A 17349-nucleotide genomic window follows, 5' to 3' on the forward strand; every position below is an offset into this window, starting at 1 on the left:
GGTGGGGCCTATGGGAGGTGATTAGGTCACCAGGTGGGGCCCAGGAGGCGGGGTGGGGGGAATCAGTACCCTTATATAGGACACAGGAGAGAGGTTGCTTCCTCTCTCTCCTCGGCTCTCCACCACGTAAAGATACGGGCAAGGAGATATCCATCTGCAAATCAGGAAGGGGGCTTCACCAGGAACCGGATCCGCCGGCATCTTGATCTTGGACTTCCTTGCCTCCAAAACTGTGAGAAACAAGTTTTTTTTGTTTAATACCTTCCTCCCCTCCCAACCCCCCAGTCCGTGGTAATTTGCTATATAGCAGCCTGAGTTGAGGGAAATAATTGTCGTTTCTGCCCTATTGAGTTAAGATGGTTCCATGAACGTAAGGTCCTTGGTCTTGACATAGAAGACACTCGGTGTTAGCTGTTGTTGCTGTTTCTTGACGTCCACGGTACGGCAGGGAACACTGGTATCCCGTCTTTTCCCAAACTTAAAAACCTCCCTAAAGTTTTTTTTCCCTCTCGTTTAAAAATTTTGTAGACAAACCATCTACCTCTCTTGGAAGAAGAGTGTCTTTGTTACTTTATGCTTTAGGAATTTGGGGAGTTGTAATGTTAGGATGATAGGATTCTTTTTTTTTAAATTCAATTAGCCAACATTATAGTACATCATTAGTTTCAGATGTAGAGTTCAGTGATTCATCAGTTGTGTATAACACCCAGTGCTCATCACATCACGTGCCCTCCTTAATGCCCATCGTCCATTTACCCCATCACCCCCACCTCCCCTCCAGCAACCCTCAGTTTGTTTCCTATAGTTAAGAGTCTTTCATGGTTTTTCTCCCTCTCTGATTTCTTCCCATTCAGTTTTCCATCCCTTCCCCTATGATCCTCTGTGCAGTTTCTTATATGCCACATATGAGTAAAACCATATGATAATTGTCTTTCTCTGACTGACTTACTTTGCTCAGCATAACACCCTCCAGTTCCATCCACGTCAACGTAAATGGCAAGTATTCATCCTTTCTAATGGCTGAGTAATATTCCATTGTGTGTGTGTGTGTGTGTGTGTGTGTGTGTGTGTATACACACACACACACCACATCTTTATCCATTCATTTGTCAGTGGTCATCTCGGCTCTTTCCATAGTTTGGCTATTGTGGACACTGCTGCTATAAACATTGGGGTACAGGTGCTCCTTCAGATCATTACATCTGTATCTTTGGGGTAAATACCTACTAGTAAAATTGCCGGGTCGTAGGGTAGCTTTTTTTTTTTTTTTTTTTTAACTCCTTGAGGAACCTCCATACTGTTTTCCAGAGTGGCTGTACCAGCTTACATTCCCACCAATAGTGTAAGAGGGTTTCCCCTTTCTCCGCATCCTCGCCAACATCTGTTGTTTCCTGACTTGTTCATTTTAGCCATTCTGACTGGTGAGGTGGTATCTCATTGTGGTTTTGATTTGTATTTCCCTGTTGCTGAGTGATATGGAGCATTTTTTTTCATGTGTCTGTTGGCCATTTGTGTGTCTTTTTTGGAGACATGTCTGTTCATGTCTTCTGCCCATTTCTGGACTGGATTATTTGTTTTTGGGTGTTGAGTTTGAGAAGTTCTCTATAGGTCTAGGATACCAGCCCTTTATCTAATACGATGGGATTCTAAAGAGCACTTCCTCAGGGCACTTGATGTCCCTGTCATTAAGCTCCCAGAGGAGGGATAGCTCTCTTATGTTCTCAGGTAGCATTTCTCAGTAGGCAGCTCAACAGGGAGGCTCTTTCCTTAGGAAAATGCCTCTTCACTTCCCTCTTGGTTAGGAAGAGACAGTGCCTGCCCCCGCTTCTCTGAGGGGTTACACAATACAGACAAACCCTGGGAGAAGGTAGCGCACGGTCCCTGGTACTAGGTGCTGATGAATCAGATAAAATAAATGTGGGAGTTATCAGCATTGATATTTTATTCTGGTTACTACTTTAGCATGACAAATTACCTCCAAACATAGCAGCTGAACACAATCATTTTATTAGATTCATGGATCCTGTGTATCAGAAATTGGAAAAAGGTATAGTGAAAATGGCTGGTGTTCTCCAGTGACTGGAGCCTCAGCTGGGAAGACCTGAGGTCATGGTTGGGATGACTGACAGCTGGGGGCTGGAATCCTCCAGAGGCATCTTCAGAATATGTCTGGAAGTTGATGCTGCCTAGAGCTGCCGACTTAGTGTCTGCATGGGGTTCCTTTATGACTTGGGCTCCCTCTAGCATGGCAGCCCTGGGGACAGCTGGACTTCTTATAATAACTGAACTTCTTACATAGCAGTGCAGGGTTCTTGTGATGGTATTCCAGTGGACCAGGTGAGGCTACGTGGCTTCTTACAGCCAGCCTGCGAAGTGAAACGGTCACTTCTGCTACCTCCTACTTGTTACAAGGGAACCACTAAGATTGGCGTCAATTCAAGGTGAACAGATACAGACCCAACCTCTCCAAGAGAAGAGTGTTGAAGAATTTGTGACATGTTTTTCAAACCATCATATATAGTATTGAAATCCTTCAGGCTAATTGAGATCAACTTAAGGGAACAGGTGTAGATAGAAGAGAGAGAGAGAAGGCTCAAGGACTGATCCCTGGGGCATCCTGTTTTAGAGATCAGAAAAACCAGGAGGACCACCAAAGAAGACTGAGAAGGAGTGGCCAGTGAGGTAGGAGCAAATCAAGAGAGCGTAGAAGCAGAGTGGAGAAAAGTATTTCAGTGAAGCAGGGGCGGCGATCAGTGCTGCCGAGTACCGCTCAAAGGTCAAATGAAAAGTGGACTTAGGATCAATGACCATTGGCTTTGGTAACATGCAAGTCACTGCTAACCTGGGTCAAAGCAATTTCCATGTGTGATCACTGGATTCTCCAATTCTCACTTCTTCGGCTGCCAGCCCCCCAGGTCCCAGCCCTGTCACCTCCAGTGCCACCTCAGCCCTGAGAGGAGGCTTCACAGGCTTGGGTTTTGTCATCACACATGGCCATGGAGTCTTGCCAAATGATTCCTGCTGATGGGATTTGTAAGAGAAGACCAGCTCTCTTCTTAATGTTCCAATGTCCTACATAGGCTCCATAGTGGATGCTATCTGTATGGTAATGTTTGACCCAGAGCATATTTCTGAAAATTCCATTTATGGTACAGCTCGTTTATATAGAAACTTGATGAGAAGTTTAAGCAAGAGGCGTGAAGATAGGCAAGATCCATTGATGAGCAAGTGGGAAACAGGAGTCTGTGAACCTCACTGAACTTTTCCCAGATGAGTAGGGTTGGTTTGGTTGGTTTTTTAACCTTTTTGAGGGATTTAAAAAAAGCAAAATAAATATGAAAAGAGAGGAGTGAAAATTGCTCCTATGTTAAAACCAGGCACTTCAAAACCCACTTATTGTTTGTTCAGGTATAAAACATGTGTTTTATCTTTTTTTTTTTTTTTTTTAATAGTCTGGGTAAAACCTTGCTCTCCCCTCTGTTTCCTCAGCTCTGCTATCACCTGTGAGATCATTTCCCAGAATTAAGGTTCTCCTGGTTTAAATACACAGGTGATTTCTGGTTTCCTGGTTGGACCCTGACACATCATATCTGTTTTCCCTCTTTTGCCTGGATGTCAATTTCTAAGGCCCAAATGTGTGAACTAACAACGCTATCTCCCTGCCTCCTGATTATAACCGAATTCTTCAGACTTTCAGACCTCACTTGTGTAGTGGTTAAAACCATGGGCCCTGGGGCTCCCTGGCTGGCTTAGTTGGTAAAGCATGTGATTCTTGATCTCGGGTTGTAAGTTTGAGCCCCATGTTGGGTGTAGAGATTCCTTAAAAATAAAATCTGAAAATAATAATAATAATAAGAAAATAAAGCCATGGGCCCCGGCATGGGCTAGGTGGGCTTCGTGTTGACCCACGACTCCTCAGTCACTTGCTAGCTAGGGATCCAAGTTCCCTAGGCCTCGTTTTCTGGTCTATGACATGGAGATGATACTTTTTCTACTTCCTATGCTTATGCTGATTGAATAGAACAATGTGTCCAAAGGACTCAGGACAGTATGTACACACTGCCAGTGTTCTGTAAAGGAAGCAATTATTAATTACAGAGTCTCCCTTTTTCATAATGGAAGCCTTTGCAGTTGGTATTATTCATGTTGGGAGCCAGATGTGAAGTGAGGATAAGCTGGGGTTTCAACCTCAGAGGTTGATAAACCAAGTCTATCATTTGCAGGGTCAGGAGGTGCTGGGCCCAAACGGGATGTGATGTGGCATGCACCTTGCTTTGGGCCCTGTTCTCCATCATCAAACCTACGGTCATTCTGGAGTAAGACACAGCAAGGTAAAAGTGGGGTCGATGGTTACAAATATTTGCTGGTGCATCAGTTCTCTTGCTCTCAGGTCAGAATTGGAGGAACAGAGCTCGCATTGGAGACTAGGCTTAATGACTCCCGTCCTGTCCTATTGTTTTCACTCTCCTATCTTCTGGTCCCTTCTCATCCTCTTCCTTTTCTGAACGGTTCAAATAATTCCTGGCACCTTCATATAAAACTTCTGGTGATTTCAATCAAATTGTGTTTGTGGTAGCATACATCTGATCTGCAGGCCCCCCAAGCAGAATTTCACAAAGACCTCCTCCAGGCTCCTTTCCCAGAGAACACCATGCCACTCTTGCTTCCCAGGAGCACTTCAAGATCCGTGGGGCTGCTGGGGCTGCGCCTTTCTTTGGCTTAAGACTGGTTTCATTAACAAGCATGTTCACACTTCAACCTGAACATTTAAAATAACACCCGCACAATGTGTTTAGTGTCTAGTTAATTATTAAGTCTCTGAGCTTGAATTATTCAAGCCAAATTGATTGGGTTCAAACTTCTTCTTTCTCTTTGTGCCTTTTTTTTTTTTTTTAAAGTAAGTCCTCCCCTTTACTCTCTAAATAATGTGGAAAAGGTTATTAAGCAACCATCAATACCCTGGACTGTGGGTGGTACCCAAGTGCTGGCAGAATAGGTAGAGAGAGGACTGGCAGTTTGACTGTTTCGTTAAAAAACATCTGCATCTCACATACTTCCATCCTTAATTAGCATTCATGGAGACCTAACATGTTTTGGGTTCTCCCTTTCAAATTCTTCTTTATAGTTGTTTTCAAGTTGGATAAGTAGGTATGTTACAGTCAGTTCTATGGTGGAAAAGCAGAAGAAATGGCTTTTCTTGGCTACCCCATCTCAAGGTCAATTGGGACTGTTAAAATGTCTTGGCTTCACTACTAGAAACCATGTTGTTGAAGAACATTTGTTGACCCGAAGAGATGTTTATAGTATATTGTCAGGTGAAAGGAGGAGACTATTAAACTGTCTTTTATTTCGTATCATTTTTGTTAAAATGCGTGGGAAGAAGCCTTGAATAATAAACACCAAATATTGATTATTATCTGTATTAGGAATAAGCATTTTTTTGTTGTTATAGACGACACACACATATAAAGACGTCATGGCTAGAAATGATTCAGCTTTTGTCTAAGTCACTCATGTGTCAACAGCACATGGGAAATAATGCTGTCCTTATTTTAGACAGGCCAGTGTAGACTTCGCATGCGTAGATTTCACGCGAAATTCATAGTGTTTTGTGAATCACAGCAATTTGAATAATTCCCGTTAGCCTTCATTTCTTAGACTTCCTCGCTAGTTGCTCCTCAGCTTCCATATTATTAAGACGTAAAAAGATGCAATTGCGGGCATTCACAGAAAACATAACTGGCCCACGGGCATAGGCAGAGAATATAAAATAATTGTATTTTGGAGGAAAATTATAAAGGAGATGACAATTTTGAGAGGAAATGACAGAAACGCATTGACCCAGTTTGGTGATACATTTCCCTGCGGGGCCTTCCATGAGAAATTGGTAAACAGAGCTCTCCTAAAACCAAGACTCAAGAACACCTGGAAGGCCCTAAATGCTTAAATGCGTCAGGGGCCGCGGCCGCTGAATGACTTGCCGCTGCTGCCCGGCGTCCGCAGTGCCACTGGGGCACACGTGTGCGGGCGCGCGCGCGACTGCGTGTACGCGCGCACGGGGGCCGGGGGTTCGATGCCGGTGGAGCACGGTCCGGACTCCCCGCGTCCGCCGAAACCACGTAGGTGGCAGCCCTGGCTGGGGACGAACAGGCAGCAACTGGAGTGCTTCCGGAGGAGGAAAGCCAGTGCTGCGCGTAGGGAAACTTTTAGGACGAGAGATGGTCATTGTGCCCTTGGCACATACTCTCCCGACTGGGACGGTAGCGCACACGAGTGTGTCACTGCATTTGTCCTGGGAATGACACACGAAGTGGTGTAATTAGACACCCGGGGAACTGCTAGTCCGTTGAGCTCGCGCGCCGCATTTAGGGGGCGGATGGTGCGCAGGTTAGGGGCAGTGAGAGAGGCACGGTCCTCCGCAGGTCTGGGGGGAGCCTGACTCCTGCAGCTCCTGTCACCCCCCCCCCCCCCCGAGCAAACGTGCGGGGCAGGTGGTGCTCCGAGCGCGCCGAGCGAGGCCCGCTTGCGGTCCGCACGAGAGGCCTCCGCGCGTCCTCCCGCATCCCTGCGTTCCACGTCGCGGCGGCCGCGGCCCCGGCCCCGGCCCCGCCGGCCCCCGCCTTCCCGCCGGGGGTGCAGCCACCCGCGCCCCGGCCCGCGCCCTGCCGGAGCCTCCGCTCTGCTCCGAGCGGCCGCGGGACCGACCCCGGCTGGGCCCGCGGACTCCGACTCCGACTCGGGCTCGGGGTTGGGGGCGGGGGGGCGGTGGGAAGCTAGCGCGCTCGTGCCCGTGGCCGCCATATTGGATCCGGGCGCGGCGGCGCGCCTCAGGCCGGCGCGCGCGGCGGGGGCTGGGGGAGCCTCGCGGAGCCCAGGGTGCGAGCGCGCCAGGCCGGGAAGGCGGGGGAGGGGTGGGACGGAGAGGAAGGGAGTGGCTGCGAGCCGGGCTGCCGCAGCCTCTGCTCGCCTCAGCGGCGGCACCAACCCCTCCTCCTGCGCCTCGTCGGGGAAAGATGCCCTTAGCCCCGGGGCTTGAAGAAGGGGGAGAAGGAGCCGCCCGTGTCCTCTGAATCCAGACCCCCTCAATCCCCCGCCCGCCCCGCGCCAGGACGTCGGGAGCCTCGGGGCGGCCGAGGGGGGAGAGCGGCTGTCCGCCCGGCGCGGCGCAGACCCCCGGCCGGCGACCCCCACCATGGGGCGGGCGCGGGCGGCCGAGTAGCCGCAGCCCCCCGGAGCCGGGGCGAGCGCCGCCGCAGCCCGCGCTCCCGGCCCGGCCGTGCGGCGCGTCAGGCCCCGGCAGACGCTGCGAGGGCGATGAGGAGTTTCGTCTGGAATCCTCGAGAGAGACGACTCGCCGCGGAGCCGTGAGGAGGAGGACACCGGGAGGAGAAAGGAAGAGCGTCCTCCGGGCGGGACCGGGCGGGCGGCGAGCCGAGGGGCTGCCTCGGGGACCTCGCCCCCTCCCCGCCGCCGCCGCGCCGCCGCCGCCGGGGCGCTCTCCCAGCGGCGGGCGGCAGCCTTTGCAGCAGCGCCGTGCTTTTCCCTCCCCCATGTACCTTCTGGGGCTTTCCTCCCTTTTCCGTCTTCCTCCTTCCCGGGAAGTGAATTGCTGATGCGGATCGGACCCGATTCATTAATGATGCAGCTGGATTCGTTGCGGGATTGTGTTGCACGAGTTGAATTTTGAATGAAGGAGAAGAGTTGTATTTTGTTGTTTTCTTCTTGTTCTTTTTTTTTTTTTTTTTAAAGAAGTTCTGACTTTGGTTCGCTGTACTTTTAATTATTATTTTATTTAAATATACGACTTAATTGTATTATTCTTTTTAAGATGTATTAAAGATCTATTTTATGGTAACTTTTCCTCCCAATACATGCATCTGTGCGGGATCGAAGACGCTTCGGTGAAGGGGGCTTCCTGGCGTGTCGGGGTGTCATTCAGCACCGGCCGTGCATGACAGTTGTGTGCAGGACGAGGGGTTTATTTTTAAAACCGCACCTTTCAAAATTTAGGATCAGATACTCGTAGTGCAAACCGAAATACTCATTGAAGGAAGCGGCGGCGGACCCTGAAGGAAACATGTCTGGGGAAGTGCGTTTGAGGCAGTTGGAGCAGTTCATTTTGGACGGGCCCGCTCAGACCAATGGGCAATGTTTCAGTGTGGAGACGCTGCTGGATATACTCATCTGTCTTTATGATGAATGCAATAATTCTCCGCTGCGAAGAGAGAAGAACATTCTTGAATACCTGGAATGGGGTGAGTCTGTGTTTTTCAGTAAGCTCTCTTTAGGTGGGCATTGGGATTTAATTGTTGCAGGGGAGTTAGTTATGAGTAAGCTGTGGACTCTGTCATCAGTATATAGATAGGCAGATAGATGGTCCGTGTAACATATATTTATAACATAGACTTAAATACATAATGGATATGGTACGTCCATTTAAATGTATGTACAGTGAAGGAATAGATACCAGTTATTCAACATTTTTGTTGTTAAGTTTTTGGTAGATATTTTCCCAAGGGTAAAACCGTGCTACTCAATTATTGCCTTGACTTAATGTGGAATTTAGGAGGAAGAACTTATGTTTTGAGGTCAACAGTAAGAGATTTTGAATAATTGTGTGATGAGCAAAATGGCTTATTGCTCACAGTTGCCTAACGCATGGCGGAATAACGCACATTCAGTTGAAAGGTATTTATTGGTGGAAACATTCCTTCCCAGGCTTTGGAAATCACTCTTGAAATGGGAGGAGATAGTGACATGTCTTAGGTCAACAGGAACTGGAAGGTGGTAATCGCTGGGGTTTTATTTCATCTCCATATGGTCCAAGCAAAGGAAGCTACTAAACATGGACTTTCCAAAAATTGTCATGTTTGTAAGATAGCATGACATAATAGTTAAAAAATTTTGTGATAGTAGTTGGTGGAGAATGTTTGGGAACAGCTCCCACTTGAGGGTTAGACGGACTATAAATTTAATGCAGATCTAAACCGGTTAGATTTTTGTCTCCGTTTCCCTAAATAGAGATGTGATTTAGAAGACCGGCTGTAGTGTGATAGATCAGAGATGAGCGCGGACGCTCCATGTGACCTTCAAGCTTGGAGGCTTGGCTTAAGTTCTGCTTCCCCTTTATAGGAGAGCACGTTCCAACATCCAGCGGCTCTCTGTTGGGAAAACACACATCACCACCCACACCTGTGTTGGTACATTAGCTCTTGAGGGGTATTAGCTAAAGAAGTGTTTTGTACCTTTGGAAAATTAATAATTTTAGTTTGTTGGAAAGTGTCCTAAAATGTCTTTGTTCCCAAGTAAAGCTTTATTGTCTTGAAGTTAAAAGTCAAGTGGTGATTATTTCGTTCATTTATTTTTTTGCTTTGAAATTTACTAAAAATTAGTTTGTTAGGTAAATAACTTATTCAAGATGGCCTATATGATAACTTTATCCAACTTGCCAGTATCAGTTTTTTAGCAACTTGATGTCATGAGGTGTTTTAAAAATGTGTGTGTGTGTGTGTGTGTATTTATAAATGTGAATGGGATGATTTTTACAAACAGACTACCAGGCTCATACTAGGGATGTAAAAATTCTAAACCATCTTCTCTCTTAAGAGTGAGACAATTTTGATTGACTTTGGTACTGGCTTCGTATGTCTTTTATTTTTATGTGTAGAGTAAAATATTTTATAAAACATATGTTGCTTTACATTCCATGTTTCCTAAATTCAGAGGGTTGGTTTTTTTTTGTGTGTGTGTGTGTTTCTTTTGAAAATTTAAAGAAAAGGTTTAGGTACTTCTAGAGTTTCAGTTCTTGAACTGTGGTTCCATAGTGACACTCTTGTCTGTGATCATGATTGTCATTTAGTACCTGTTCTTTCTCATCTACAACATGATGGGAGAACTCTATGTATGTACCAGTAATACATGTGATTTTAAAATTATGATCAAAGAGAAAATCATATTCTCAATTGCCTTTTGGTTATTAAGAGTTTACATAGTAGTTTTATGTGAGAGGGTATTTTGCTGTTTTGCCAGATTAATTTATGAATATTTTTCACCAAAGATATTTTCTTGGATTTTGTTTCTTATATCTCTATTAAAAAGCCTTGCTTATGCATATTTAGTTTAAGGCAAACAGCCAAAAGTCAGATAAGTATTTGGCCAAATATACTTTATTTTTCTTAAAGCTCTGAGGGAATTTTTTTTTTTAAAGATTTTATTTATTTATTTAACAGAGATAGGACAGCCAGCTAGAGAGGGAACACAAGCAGGGGGAGTGGGAGAGGAAGAAGCAGGCTCATAGCAGAAGAACCTGATGTGGGGCTCGAACCCAGAACGCTGGGATCATGCCCTGAGCCGAAGGCAGATGCTTAACCGCTGTGCCACCCAGGCGCCCCTATTTTTCTTAACATATTTTGAGTAATTTCAAACCAGGGACTTTGCACAGTTGACAGTAAGTTAAGTTTTAGTGGTATCCTTCATATTTTGTCTTCTTAGAAGTCTGACATAACATAACAAAAATGTACAGTCTCAAGTCAACTCGTATTTTTCTCAGTAGTAGAGAAAAAGAGTAGAATTTTTAAGGAGTTTGTACGCTGTGGGGCTAGGCAGTGTCTAGTCAGGCATTTTTAAGTGTGAGGTCTTAAAAGTGGGAGTTATCAACCGCAGAAGTTTGGGTAAGGACTAAGAAAAAATTAAGACTGGAAAAGCTGTCAAAAGTTGTATCTTGAGTAGTAGCATTTATTATTTTTAAGTTATTTGAGAATTTAGGTTAAGAATGTCAGTCTGTTCTCTGCATTTAAGTATTGGAATAGATCAGCCTTGTTTGTCTGAATTGATCACTACATTTTGGGGACATGTCCTATGTTATTCTTATCATCTAACATTATATAAAGAACAGATGAAGTTTCCAGATAATGAAATGACCTCAGTTTAATTTCTTAAACATTACTTTTTTGGTTGGTGTTGGAAATTTATAGGGATTGTTTGTTGGGCTTAAATATGATAATTATGATTTGCGTTAAATGATGCAATTTTTAGTTTGAGTTTTAAAAGACCCAGTGTTCGCAACAGTAGAGCAGTAGTAGTTAAATACTCTGTATTATGTGCTGTATATTTGCGTTTGGCTGTTTACATTAATGAACGTGTCATCTAGTTATGCTTTATTTTTATGCTGATGATAGGCTACTTTAAAAAATGGAGTCAGCCAAGGTTCTGTCTGCCTTGCCTCGTTTCCATCAGTTTCACTTTATTCCTAGTTATGGTCCATTTCACTTTTATATTGGTACAGTTAATGTTTTGTTTGTTACAGTATCATGACAAGAATGATATCTCACTCAGATATATTTTTTTGGGGGGGGAAGGGCAGCATTCCTTGCTAGAGCTGATGGCTTGAGGGAGGAAATAAGTGGAGTTTTAGAGAAGAAGAAGGAATTAAGGCAGTGAGCAGTAGAGCAAGGGGATAAGAGTGCCTTAAGGCCATAGACCACTTAAATTAATAATATATATTTTCCAGTTATACCCAGTAAGGTTTGAAAGACTTTTGTGTCCTTGTTTTTTAACTGGTGAAATAATGGTTTGTATGTTTGTTTATAAAATAATAATTTTGATGTCAGTAGTATAACTCTAGCATAAGTTACGGTAGAGTTGTGGGAGTAAAAATAACGTTTATATTATAAACTAATTTGCTAGCAGTGACTAAATGACTGCATTATTCATTGAATTGGCTACCTTCTACTTCGAAATGGGAAATTGGAATTTTAGGGAATTCTTTACCAACTTAAAGAGTAGGTGTAAAATAATGTTACTCAATACAAATGAAGCATGCAAGGCTATCTGTATGTGGATAACTTTTTTGATGGTTTCTGAATTTTGTACTTTGTAATATTTCATTTAAAATTATCTTTAATAATTTTATAGGTTATTTAGTGTATGCACACACATCTAAATGATAATAAACTTGTTACTAGAGCACGTCAGTGGGTCCTGTGATTTAAACTTTTCCTTTCATTGGGGTAGTTTTAAAGCTTATTTACATTTTTTCAGGGGTGGTTCAATTAAGTGAGGTGATGATGGCTTGATTAGAAGGATCTGAATCTTTTCTAGGACACTTGGTTCTTCACTTCTGCTGTTGCTCCTTACTAGGTTTATGTTAGTAGAATTTGTCATGCCAAACTATCAAAGTGTTCGTTTCATACAGATGATTAAGTTTATTTTTATTTAAGTCCTCAGGGTTGTCATAAATGTCATCAGAAATACAGATTGGGCACTTGTTTCCTTTGTACTAGTCATCTAATATTCTGGTCTTTTCTAAGAACGATAGTGAGGAAGTAGAATTTCTTGACCTAACACAATGCTGGTACATGGTAGGAGCATGTTCAGTAAGTAGGAGCTGTTACTTTTCCATTTTTCTTTTGTTTCTCTCTGGTTTTGTTTTGTTTTGTTTTTAAAGGAAATTATTTTATTTTTTAAGATTTTATTTGAGAGAAAGAGAGAATGAGCAGTGGGGAGGGGCAGAGGGAGAGGGAGAGAGAGACAGAAGCAGACTCACTGCTGAGCAGGGAGCCCGATGTGACACTCAATCCCAGGACCCAGAGATCATGACCTGAGCTGAAGGCAGACACTTAACTGACTGAGCCACCCAGGTGCCCCTATTTCTCTGTTTTTAATAAAGTATAGTTAACATACAGTTATTATATTATTTTCAGGTGTGCAGTACAGTGATTCAGCAATTCTGTACATTACTCAGGGCTCATCAAGATAAAAGTACTCTTAATCCCTTTTATCTGTTTGACCCATCCCCCCCTCCTCCATCTCCCCTCTGGCAACTAACCACCAGTTCTGTGTTTAAGACTGTTTTTTTGATTTGTTTCTGTTTGCCTTTGTTTTGTTTCTTAAATTCCATATATGAGTGAAATCATATGGTATTGTGTGTGTCTCTCTCTTTTAAGAATATATGGCTCTGTGAGTGAGAGTGCGGATGTTAGGATTAACAGTTTAAGAATTTTAGGAACTTATTTTTCATATGGATACGTAGGGCATACCTTCGTATAGCAGTGTAAAAACAAATAGCATAATGTTGGCAATTTAATGAAATATTTCATAATTCCTGGGACTTAATATTACAGAATAAGCCCAGGCTATTTTAAGGTAAAGGAACAGAACTTGGTTCAAATTAATATTTTTACACTACTCCTCAGTGGCAGTCAGAAATTTGCTTTGAAATCTTTTCTCCTTTGGCACACTTATGGCCGGTATGTTGTATATGTAGCTCATTGTGTTTTATCCTATTGGTTTTCATAGATTTTAAAATCAATTTACTAAGTCCAACCAGCATTTAAAAAATTAAATAGACCAGAATAGAAAATATTAAGGACATCATGTTTAGAAAGAATAAGTATTTTCATGCAAAACTCTTGTGTCTTCCTATATTTCTATGTAGATTGGGATCCAAAAAGTTTGAAACTCGAGTGTAGATGAAGCTAAAATATGTTGTTTGACAGCAAGATGATTGTAGACCTAGTTCCTCTCCCCCCCCCCAAAAAGCGCACATGATAAAATTGGGGAAAGACTGAAGAATTTAAAGAAGAGGAGTTTAGGGTGGGGCAAGAAACTTGGAAGGAGGGATGGAGAATGGGAGAAAGGATGAATGATAAAAATGAGCATGAATGTAGTGTTTCCCTGGGTTGCTACTTAAGTCTGCGCTGTGAATGGGTATGTTTAATTTACAAGAACTTAGTGAACAGAGAAATTGACTTCACTCCTTTGTATTGTCTATAGTCTTTGATAGTTCATTTCCTTTTCTTTGACATTTTTCCTTTTCTGACTTTGGGCTCTTGGGTGTTGGCTCATTGATTGTCAGAGTTGGAAGTTTGTTGAACATGAGGGAGGATCATATGACCTGTAGGCATTGGTATTAGTTTTTTGGTTATCTTCCCATTCCTCCAGATGAACTCTAGAGTAGATGCAAGTGAGTAGGATTTGCTAGTTCCATGGATTTTCTGAACCCTTGTTACTTATGAAACTACCAGTGGGAGTGACTTCAAGTGTTCGGAAGCTATGGGGCCAAGAATTGCTTGGCTGCTTTCGCTGTGTGTTAATGAGTCAAGAAATTCTTTACATAATGATTTTTGTTTTTGAATGACCCACACTGTAAGTATAAGTCATCCCAGATATAGAAATGGCTATTTTTTGTTATCACTGCATACAAAACTCCTTTGTAGATCAAGGGGATTTCTTTCTCTTCCCCACTCATGCCCATCAGAGCACCAGGGTCGCTCTTCCCGGCTAGTTGCTCTGTACTTTCTTTCTAGTGTCCACTTCCTTTTTCCAGTTAGTACATGGGGAATGGCTAGCCCTATATTGGCTAACCCCCAGTGCTTCTTTATCTGCTCCTATAGGAAAGCAGCACTTCAGCTCTTGAGGTAACAGAAGTCTTGAAGACCTGGCTCCGCACTCTCCCATCTTGCTGTTTTCCCCTTAATTTTTTCCTCCTGTGAACTGTTCGCTTCTATTTTGGAATTAGGGCGTTTTCACTCTAGCCGCATCCCTAGTTTCAAAATGTGTTCTGGAAATCCAGGGCATATTAATAGGTGCTTTGTGGCAAGGGAGGGGAGGGAGATGTTTATGTGGCTAAATAAATTTGGGGAAACTATTTTAAACAAAATTAAACAACAGAAATACTGCCAGTTATCCTAGAATTTATACAGTTGGTATGATTATAGAACCATCTTTTTAAAGAATATCTGGAAAATGTATGGCAAGCAGTGTTGGGAAACTTTGGGACACTGTGTGGTTTGAGAGAATCCAAGTCTGAGTACGTTGTCTTTTCTTTAGTGGTTTTGGACTTTTAATTGTCTATTGTGTGATAGTCATGTGAACTGAGAGATAAACTTGATCATGGTGGTCTAGTGTAAGAGTGATGGTGATTAACAATTACATCTGGGGAAAACACCTTATAGAGTGATACTAGATATAAAATAACGAGCCAGTGCTATCAGCCCCTACAGTCCTTGAAATTACTGAGAAGACTATATATGACCTTTTCTTGCTCTAATTAAACTTGCTTTTCAAGTATAGGTATTCACAATAAATACAGGAATTCTCACTTTATCTTTTGTAGCTTTAGTTACTATAATTGTTAACATGTTGCCAAAGTATTTATATGAAATAGTTTTATTCATTACTTTGTGATATTTAAGAGGAAAAGATCAAGGACTCGGGCAATTTTAGAATTCATTATAGTATTAAGTATTGTTTTATCCAAGGTTACAATGTTTTAACTAAGCTGTTGGTTTCAGACTTTTGGACTAGTGTGGAATTTCTGTATTACTTATAACATGATATGTGTGAAGCTTTGGGTTTCAAGTGCCAGCACCTATCTATATGTGGTGAAAAGAAACCAGAAAATACAATCCTTTTATTAAAGAGAAAAACATACATACAGGTATACCTTGGAGATACTGAGGGTTTGGTTCCAGACCGCTGCAATAAAGCGAATATCATAATAAACTGATCCAAATGATTTTTTTGGTTTCCTAGTGCATATAAAGGTTATGTTCACACTGTACTGTGGTTTACTAAGTGTGCGATACCATTATGTCTAAAAATAAAAAAAGGACATACCTTAATTAAAAAATGCTTTATTGTTTAAAAGTGGTAGACATCATCTGAGTTTTCAGCAAGTTGCAATCTTTTTGGTGCTGGAGGGTCTTGCCTCCATGTTGGTGGCTGCTGACTGGTCAGGGTGGTGGGCGCTCAAAGGTTGGGGCAGCTGTGGCAATTTCTTAAGATAACAATGAGTTTGCCTCATCGATGGACTCTTCCTTTCATGGAGGATTTCTCTGTAGCAGGCGATGCTGTTTGATAGCATTGGACCCATGGGAGCCAGAATTGGAGTCAGTCATCTCAAACCCTGCTGCTGCCTTATCAACTCAGTTGATGGGGTATTCTAAATCCTTCCTTGTCATTTCAACGATCTTCACAGCATGTTCACCAGGAGTACATTCCATCTCAAGAAACCATTTTCTTTGCTCATCCATGAGAAGTGATTCTTCGTCCGTTCAGGTTTCATCATAAGATTGCAGCCCATCAGTCCCATCTTCAGACTCCTCTCCTGATTCTAGTTCTCCTGCGCTTGCCTCCCCATCTGCAGCGACTTCTCCCCTGACGTCTTGAGCCCCTCAAAGTCACCCAACTTCTTCCAAACTCCTGTTAATGTCGATATTTTGATTTTTTTAAAAAAGATTTTATTTATTTATTTGACACAGAGAGAGATAGCCAGCGAGAGAGGGAACACAAGCAGGGGGAGTGGGAGAGGAAGAAGCAGGCTCGCAGCGGGGGAGCCTGATGTGGGGCTCGATCCCAGAACGCTGGGATCACGCCCTGAGCTGAAGGCAGATGCTTAACGACTGAGCCACCCAGGAGCCCCGATATTTTGATTTCTTCCCATGGATCACAGATGTTCTTAATGGTAGCTAGGATGGTGAATCCTTTCCAAAAGGCTTTCAATTTACTTTGCCCAGATCCATCAGAGAAATCAACATCTGTGGCAGCTGTAGTCTTACAAAATGTATTTTTTCAATAATAAGACTTGAAAGTGGAAATTCATGATCCGTGGGCTTAGAATGGATGTTGTGTTAGCGGTCATGACAACAACACGAATCTCGTTCATCTCCCTCAGAGCTCTTGGGTGACCAGCTGCGTTGTCAGTGAGCAGTGATGTTTTGAAAGGAATCTTTCTTCTGCGCAGTAGGTCTCAACAGTGGGCCTAGGATCTTCAGTAAACCATGTTGTAAACAGATGTGCTGCCATGTCCAGGCCTTGTTGCATTCCTGGAGCACAAGCCGAGTAGATTTAGCATCATTCTTAAGGGCCCTAGGATTTCTGGAACTGGCTTCACCTTAAAGTTACCAGCTGCACGAGCCCCTAACAAGAGTGTCAGCCTGTCGTTTGAAGCTTTGAAGCCAGGCATTGTCTCCTCTCTGGCTGTGGAAGTTCTAGATGGCATTTTCTTCCAGCATAGGCTGTTCCGTCTACACTGAAATCTGATGTGGAGTGTGGCCTCCTTCGTGAATTCTCTCAGCTGGAGGTTCTGGAGAACTTGAAGCAGCTTCTCCGTCAGCACGTGCTGCTTCACCTTGCACTTGTATAGAGACGACTTCTTTCCTGAAGCCTCGTGAACCAGCCTCTGCCAGCTTCAAACTTTTCTTCTGCAGCTCCCTCGCCTCTCTGAGCCTTCCCAGAGTTGGAGAGAGTCCGGGCCTTGCTCTGGGTGAGGCTTTGGCTTAGGGGAATGTGGTCGCTGTTTGGTCTTCTATCCAGACCACAGAAATGTTCTCCACGTGAGCAGTAAGA

The 17349-nt window shown here is 43.4% G+C and overlaps 1 protein-coding gene across 14 annotated transcripts in view; it reads left to right on the forward strand.

Moving 5' to 3' along the window:
• Window positions 1-7424: 7424 nt before the first annotated feature.
• Window positions 7425-17349, forward strand: part of CDC42BPA (CDC42 binding protein kinase alpha) — a 309574-nt gene continuing 299649 nt past the window's right edge. For all 14 annotated transcript variants that reach the window (XM_057314949.1, XM_057314950.1, XM_044387983.3 and 11 more), the window contains exon 1: window positions 7425-8255. In XM_057314949.1, the coding sequence (XP_057170932.1) occupies window positions 8078-8255 (178 nt within the window). In that variant the 5' untranslated portion in view covers window positions 7425-8077. The remainder of the gene's footprint in view (window positions 8256-17349) is intronic.

This window comes from Ursus arctos, unplaced genomic scaffold, assembly GCF_023065955.2.
Source record: "Ursus arctos isolate Adak ecotype North America unplaced genomic scaffold, UrsArc2.0 scaffold_2, whole genome shotgun sequence".
Classification (NCBI taxonomy): domain Eukaryota; kingdom Metazoa; phylum Chordata; class Mammalia; order Carnivora; family Ursidae; genus Ursus; species Ursus arctos.